The 8,081-nt window shown below is 38.6% G+C and overlaps 1 protein-coding gene across 2 annotated transcripts; it reads left to right on the top strand.

Annotated features, from left to right (window-relative positions):
• The first annotated feature begins 245 nt into the window (after positions 1-245).
• Positions 246-7,959, top strand: LOC131311716 (uncharacterized). 2 transcript variants are annotated; one of them, XM_058339275.1, is made up of 5 exons: positions 246-588; positions 2,208-3,534; positions 4,544-4,813; positions 5,071-5,226; positions 7,537-7,959. In XM_058339275.1, exons 1-5 carry the CDS (start codon positions 581-583, stop codon positions 7,654-7,656), a joined length of 1,881 nt encoding a protein of 626 aa, XP_058195258.1. In that variant the 5' UTR covers positions 246-580; the 3' UTR covers positions 7,657-7,959. The 2 variants fall into 2 exon arrangements, with proteins under 2 accessions (XP_058195258.1, XP_058195266.1); XM_058339283.1 differs by having other exon boundaries at positions 2,177-3,534.
• Positions 7,960-8,081: the final 122 nt, after the last annotated feature.

Raw genomic sequence — 8,081 nt, 5'->3', positions numbered from 1 at the left:
ACCGGTCCAACATTCGAGAAGTTTTAGGTGTCGGACGGTACTAGTCGTCTAAATGTGTTTTGAACGATTTGATTTTTAGAAAAAGAAAAAAAGGAGAGAGAGTGGTAGGGAAGGGAAGAGAGAAAATAAATCTGAATTGTTTAAAATACGTTTGGACTGTGAAGATCGCCGACGAGTACTGTCACGTGGTACCTGCCCAGCACTCAAAAATTTCTCCCAATATTCTTCGAACCACCATTGCACCTCACTGGTTCGACCGATCTACGTGCCCACATACACTGCTGTCTCCCTGCTCTCTCTCTCTCTCTCTCTCTCCCTCTCTCCCCCCCGTGGCCGCCTCTAGGTCTTCAAAAATAAACTCGATTCGTCCCAGCCCCATCACCATCACACGAGTCTCCGACCTCTCTCTTTTTTCTCTCTCTCTCTCTCTATGAACCTGAACCAAAACGGTGGTGGTGACGGAGCTTGATGAGTCGTCTGTCCACAATTAACGGAAAATGCTTGCAGCGAAAAAAGTCCACCGCCTTCGCATATTATTATTGTTATTCCTCACCAGCCCCATTGAATATCGATCCTCGCCATGTCTAGGTCCGTCAATTTCCTCCTCCTTCCTAGGGTTTTTCGGGTTTTTAAGTGTTCTTTTTTTTTTTTTTTTGATTATTTGCTGTATTTGTCTTAGGGTTTGTTTTGCGAAAGCTATTGTGAATCATGTGATTTATTGAATGAATTAGTACGTGGAATGTTTGTTTACAGAGTTAATTTGTGGAATTTAGGTAGGTATTTGCATGTTGGGTAAAAGATTCCCATTTGATTGGAGAGCCCATAATTTGCTCCAAAATGCTACTCTCTCCTGCTGAATAGGCTTAAGATGCCTGTTAAAATTCACCTTGTACTGGCGCTCAAGGCCTGGGAGGCTGGGACCTAGGTTCTTAAGGTCTCCTAATGTCTCAGGTTCGAAACCTTTTAGGGGTTTGCTCCCTACTAAGGTCTCCTAAAGTCTCAGGTTCGAAACCTCTTAGGTGATATCAACTCATTTGGGTCAGTCCATATGCAGCTTTGCTTTGGCTTTAATCAGGCTCCCTGCAAGTGGGCTTTGGGATTGGGCCCCCAAGATTAGTCGAGGTGTGCGTAAGCTGGGCCAGACCCCTGACCCTAAGTTATCAAAAAAATTTACTGTGTGTAGGAAAAAGGAAAATAAACCGCTTGTTAAATGCATAACCCTGTGGTTATACCCAGGGTGGCGGTTTTTAGAGGTTGTTTGCCGAAGCTGTTGTGTTTGAAATTTGCTTGTGAAGTATCGAATTCGTGAGCATGGAAGTTTTTTATTCATTTAATTTTCGTATTTGTTACCGTTTTGGGCAATACAGTTTTCTTGTTGAGTGGTTTGCCTAAAAGTACTTGGGTTTGATGATTCCCATTTTATTGGAGAACCCAGAATTTCTTCAATAAATTTTACTCTTTCCAGCAGTGAAGAGGATGATGCTGTCTGACAATTTTTGGTGCACATGCCACATCTATTTTCATTCATAGAAATTGTAATGAGATGATTGTCTTCGTTTTTATTCACGTAATTAGGCTAGTTCTTGTCTAGATTCTAATTTTCTTCGACGTATTGGATTTCCATCAAGCAATATTTAGTTACAGGATTTGTTGAGCGAAAACAGTAAATAACTTTTCCGTGGGGATAAGGATTGGAGTTTTCTACATATGCCTTTTCCAAAATGGCAGTAATAGTCTGAAAGAGTCATGGTGGACTTAGCAGAAAAAGCATGGAAGAGTTATGTTAAAGTTGGTTTTGATCCAAGGGCCTTTTTGATTGGCTGGATTAGACGTGGGATGGAGTGCAAATTCTACAGGACCTCATCCCCGTCATTTGAATGCAACTATTGGTGGAGGGATTGCATATATGTTGGACAGCCAGTCTCACCAAACTTGGACATATAGCACATATTGGAATATGGTGTCGATAATCCCCTCATTTTTAGTTCGATGGATCACTTAAACTACATGATTATCATCCCAGATGAATAGTCCAACCAATTGAACGGGGCCTGAATGAACAAAAGTTAGTTACATGCTGAGGAAATAAGATGCTAGAGTGTGTCAATCATTTAAATATTGAATGGATAAAATTAACTATAGTAAATGCAGCATCAATATATGAATATCTTTGCAGGCGGTTATTGACACTATAGCTTGGAATGCAGGCTTTTGACATTTTACAAAATTAGGACAGTGGCACATACTTTTTCTGCAAATCAGAGGAGCTTCTATTCTGGAAGGAAGTATGGTGCAGTTGTTACAGCAGGGTTACACTCTCCTCACTCCAGACTGTACTCTCAATATGTTTTTCCTAATAGGGGACATAATTCATTCATGGTTAACAGGAATATGTCTTGCAAAAGTAGTTTCTCCAGGAAATTTCCTGTCTTTCCTGCAAGTAATGCAGTTGCACATCATGCCCAAGTTGCTTGGAAGAGACTCGCACAGATGTATTCTCAAAACTCCCGAACTAACCTTGCCATTAGTAGGACCGCTCAAGCAGTTAGCTTGGCATTAAGCCGCTCTTACATGGTTGTTCCTGGTATATTTGCCTGGACATGTGGTAATCTAGCATTAGCACAAGTATCAGCAGAAACAGATCCCTTCCATTCAAAGAAAACCTTGTACATGCGTGCAGCGGATGGCCATGTTTTTGTGACCTCATTATTGCTTGATTTGTTTGAAGGAATAGTCTTGTTGCTAAGAGCAATTTATTTGGCAGTTTTGTTCTCACCCTGCATAGTAATGGCCCCATTTGCTGATTCTTTTGGGCCTCGATTTAGAAAGACATGGCTTGAGGTTGTTCATCATACACTGGAAAGAGCAGGCCCGGCGTTCATTAAATGGGGCCAGTGGGCAGCTACACGACCAGATTTATTCCCAAGGGATTTATGCACTGAACTCTCAAAGCTTCATACCAAAGCTCCTGAACACAGTTTTGCATATACAAAAAGGACTATTGAAAGAGCTTTTGGTCGGAAGCTTTCTGAAATTTTTGAAGATTTTGAGGAGAAACCTGTTGCATCTGGAAGTATTGCTCAAGTTCATCGAGCTTCATTAAAGTATCAGTATCGTGGTCGACAGATCAAGCCTCTTGTAGTTGCAGTAAAAGTTAGACACCCTGGAGTCGGTGAATCCATTCGAAGGGATTTTGAGATAATTAATATAGCGGCAAAGTGTTCGAAGTTCATTCCTACCCTGAGCTGGTTAAGATTGGACGAAAGTGTCCAGCAGTTTGCAGTTTTTATGATGTCTCAGGTTGACCTTGCAAGGGAAGCTGCCCATTTGAGCCGTTTTATATATAATTTCCGTCGGTGGAAGGATGTTTCTTTTCCAAAGCCTGTTTATCCGCTTGTGCATCCTGCCGTTTTGGTGGAAACTTTTGAGCAAGGGGAAAGTGTGGCTCACTATGTTGATGAGCTTGAAGGACATGATCGGATTAAAAGTGCACTGGCACACATTGGTACTCATGCACTTCTAAAGATGCTTCTGGTATGTTTTTACTAAAATTTTCCTTTGCAGTTGTAGTCAATTATGCTTTTGGCAGTTTGTGGTTGCACAGTTTATTTGTTGTTTATCTTTAAAGTTTATTGAATATTTGCTCAAGACTCAAGAGTCAAGATGATGATATGATATCACATTGCTAAAGTAAAGCATATGAGTGCCTATAGGCTTGCTTTAACTGTTTTTGGATGTAACCCTTGACTATACTCTATCCCCTCGCGTGAAGGGCTAATTGAATGTCAATTTGAGATTGATTTCATTATGAAGGCATAACTGCTAATGAAGCCACTTGTGGATTATCATTTAATCCTTCAATTGCTATACATCTTGGGTTTTATTCCGGGTGGCTTGGATTGGGGATTAAGCTGACCAAGAGTGATTATTATTTCTCGTTGCCGCATAGGCTAGGAGACTGATGTCCCTTGTGGCTATTGTCCAAGTGTCAAAGTAATCTATTTCTGATGTCCAAGGGCAAGGACTCAGGGACAGGAAAAATATTAATGTTTAATAATCTACTTATATTTATGTATGATGTAATACTGTTTGGAAGATTTATGATGATTTTCATGTATAGTATTAAGGATTATTCTAACATCAGCCCAAAGGGTGTAGGATAATAGGTAAAAAGTGCATCGATATCCGAGAAAGATGGATTGATATTTGTGAAAGTGTACTAATATCCGTGATATATGCATTGATATCCGAACTTGTTTGAATTTATTGACATATTATCCTCCGCCTACTAGGTGGAGGTTAGCAAGACCGTAATATTAATTACGAAACCAGGCATAGTTATGTGGTAACTTCACAAGTCCAAATAATGTCTAAGTTAATGTTCGACTGCACATGGCAGACATGTTATACACTTGATCTTTAATTGTATTGTAGAATGCTTGATTTATTTTAGTTGGCAAGTGTCTGTTTCTTACCTTATTGCTATCTGAATAATCCATCTCATATGGTTATGGTATCAAAACGTTGTTTTGCCCTTTCTCAGGTGGACAACTTTATTCATGCGGACATGCATCCTGGAAATATCCTTGTTCGGGTGGCTCAAACGAAGCCTTCTAGGAAACGGTTCTTTAAATCAAAGCCTCATGTCATCTTCATTGATGTAGGCATGACTGCTGAACTTTCTAAGAGCGACAGAGTGAATTTGCTGGAATTCTTTAAGGCTGTTGCCCGCAGAGATGGCCGCACAGCAGCAGAGTGCACACTCAGATTGTCTAGGCAACAGAACTGCCCAAACCCTGAGGCCTACATCAAGGTAATGCGTACCTCATTTTTTTTTTCCATGTTTCATGGTTATAGGTTTGGCTGTTGAAGTTTTTAAGTGGTGATTCTGGTTGATATCAACTGTGTTTTATTTTTGCTTTAGGTGTCTCGCTCGATTTACGTGGGGAATTCTCTTTTCTAAAATTTGTATCTTTAAGTCTGCCTGTAATAATACCACATTCATGATCTGATAAACCACAATTGGTGAGTTCTTGCACTTATTAGTTGCCTTATTGTTTTTTTAAACAGGAAATGAAAGAATCATTTGATTTCTGGGGTACCCCAGAAGGTGATGTGGTCCATCCTGCAGAGTGCATGGAGCAAGTACTTGAGAAAGTTAGGCGTCATAAAGTGAATATAGATGGCAATGTCTGCACTGTGATGGTTACCACTTTGGTTCTTGAGGTAATATCTTCTATCATTTTTAGCTGTGCAATTGTGGTTTACCTTGTGTAAAGTAGGAAGAAAATGAAAATAAATCTCAGCGACCACTGCAGTTTAAAGATTTTAAATGGTTAGGATTGAGATTCTGTGCTTTGTTGTTGGTTGCTTTCATGTCTGTTGTTTTTTAGACTTCTCACTTTTGGTTCCCTTTCTCTTCTTTGAATGGTAATGTTGGTTCCATTCTACTACCTCTTCCTTGACAAGGGTTCCTTTTGTTTTGAGTCCCCAGTTAGATAAATTTCGCTGTGATTTTCACTGTGATTTTCTTTTCATTTTTGTTTGTTTTATCTTTTCATCATTGTGGAACCTGAGTCAAAATATCGTTCAGTATTCTGTACCCCTGACCAAAATGGTATGGTACTTGCAGAGTTATTGTCAGTGCTATTTTCTTTTGATTTTCCTTGACAAGTGAAATTATCCAAAAAGACTCTGAGTCGTTGGAGGGAGTTTCCCCATAACATGTGGATTAAGCACCCTGCAGTGAATGGACAGATGGGAAAAATTTGGCTGAAGGTTTCCACATTTATTAGTAGATGTTAATGTGATCTGTTTCTTAAGCATATTACCAGTTTTTACCATCTCCGTCCATTCCTTTTTTTAGTCTTTCAATCTGAAAACACCGTGATTGAGTGATAATGAAAGGAGATATTTTTGAAAAGTAAATAAGAAAATATGATGGAAAACTAGGAGATGATTTAAACGTCCATTGCTCAACTTGGAATTATGGTAGCCTGTAGGGGATATCATACCAGAGGATTTTGTTGCTTGCTGTGATAATGAAAAGCCTGTGCAGGGATAAATCTCTATTTCAGTTGGAACTGAGTTATACGAACTGTTACTCTTCTTGGGTAGAACCATATCTCGTATCAAGTTCTAGGTCTGTGATTGTGTTGTAACCTTACCATGGTCATAATCTAAACCAATAGTATTCTTTTGTATTGTTGGCCTCCAAGTTTTACAAGTTCTTTGGCTTAAACATTTATGATTGGTGGGTCATGGATGCAAGTAAACATCACTTGTAATCTATGAAGCATGGATAGCGATACGGGATACGGATTCGGTACGATCTAGGCACGGCGATTCGAGAAAATCTAGAAGAAATAGGATGGGTATGGCTAGGACACCTTAGCTTAAAATGTATTTTAAAATTTTATGGCATTTTTCTATGCATAATCCCAAGAATGGTGGTAAACCGTTCTATTTTCCTCGCGTTGTTTTCAAGTTTACTTGGTTACTTGTTTGATTATTAAAAATGTAGAAGCTATAAACCACACATACACCACGATAAGGATATTCAATACACTATAAAGAAGAGTAAGTAAATCGTCAAAATTCTTATAATTTTCCTTATCCCTAAAATTTTACTCTTAACAATACGCAAGAAGTGCTGCAATTTTAGTTTCCTAAAAGTTTGGATATGTGATCTAGAGTATTCTATTCTTCAAAAAATGCCAAGTCATTTATTTTTATATTTGGGATACGTTTCGGATACATATCTGGGAGTATCCATATTCGATACGGACACAACTACCATCTAGAAGTATCCTTGCTTCACAGCTCGTGATCTAGAATCTAGACATGAAAAACTGGTGGTTTTTTTAGGACAAACAAATGCAGTTTATATTGATAAAAATCAAACTGCTTGGCCCGTAGGCCTAACAAAACAAAAAAGTTGTACACAAAACAAAACCAAGTAAAGAAAATACAAGAAGACCCAAAGATGTATATACCTACATAAACTAAAAAACACAAAACTGGTTTGGTTAAACATGTGTTTTTTATGTGCTAATTTTTCATGATGTTAAACTATGCTATTTTTGATATAGAGTCAAAAGACTCTTATCTATGGTTCTTTCTGCCTGTGTGCACAAACATATCAACAAAGGTCTCTTGTGCATGCTTTTCTCACAAACTTCTGATTGAAAATTGTCACAAGCTACTGAATGAGTTTCTAAAATGGGTACCATGTCTGACTTGCTAACTTTATTAGGGAAGCGTGTCCTAAATGTCATTGCATAAGTTGTTTTTTTGTTACTAGTGGGTGACAGATTAACCTTATCTACACCGATTGGACCGATCGAAACTGACTGAACCTTTTTTTTTTTCTGGTTTGTGTATTGCTTCCTCCGCCTTGCTTGGTTTTACTCCATGAAAAACCGATGTTTCCGGTAGTTTGGGGGTAAACACACTACGTTGTAGTTAAAACTGAATTGGTCACAGGTCGGGAGTGATATCTTGTTCTGGTCTTCATGTTTGCTATATTTTCTGTAGGGTTGGCAGCGGAAGCTCGATCCAGACTACGATGTGATGCACACTCTACAAACACTGCTTCTCAAAGCCGACTGGGCAAAGTCACTCTCTTATACAATTGAAGGGCTTATGGCCCCGTGAGTAGATTTTTGGCTGTCCTTTATTTTTCTTTTTATAAATTTTTTTTCCGATAACAAAATTTTAACATTGTAAACCACAACTGTATCTCAATCTTGAGAAGCAACTATCTAGTCTCTTAGGTCTTTTCCTTTTACAACTTTTCAGCTGGCTTTTTTGCTATGTGCCTTGCCATCAGTTTTACGAGGAAAATTTTGTATTTATTTTGTTACTTTCCTTAAAAATTTGATGTTCCCTCGAAACCGTTCCTCTGAGAAGCTAAGAGAATAAAGAAGGAAAGAAAGAGATGAAGTGTAGCTTGTTTTTTTCCTTATCGTGATCTATTTTCCAGTTGATTTTCATTGTGTCCAAAGTATATGTTGTGTGACAAATTTGTGGATTTGGGACATTTTCCAGTAGCATTTCTGTTCCAGTAGAGGGTCATTTTC

Source organism: Rhododendron vialii, chromosome 2a, assembly GCF_030253575.1.
Source record: "Rhododendron vialii isolate Sample 1 chromosome 2a, ASM3025357v1".
NCBI lineage: Eukaryota > Viridiplantae > Streptophyta > Magnoliopsida > Ericales > Ericaceae > Rhododendron > Rhododendron vialii.
Note: the sequence above shows the minus strand (reverse complement) of the source record. Positions and strands in the feature narration are given on the sequence as shown.

Excerpts from the sequence above, each read along its gene's own strand:
- LOC131311716 (XM_058339275.1), top strand. Across the intron at positions 4,814-5,070 it reads ACCCTGAGGCCTACATCAAG|GAAATGAAAGAATCATTTGA; the intron begins GTAATGCGTACC and ends TTTTTTAAACAG. Across the intron at positions 5,227-7,536 it reads TTACCACTTTGGTTCTTGAG|GGTTGGCAGCGGAAGCTCGA; the intron begins GTAATATCTTCT and ends TATTTTCTGTAG.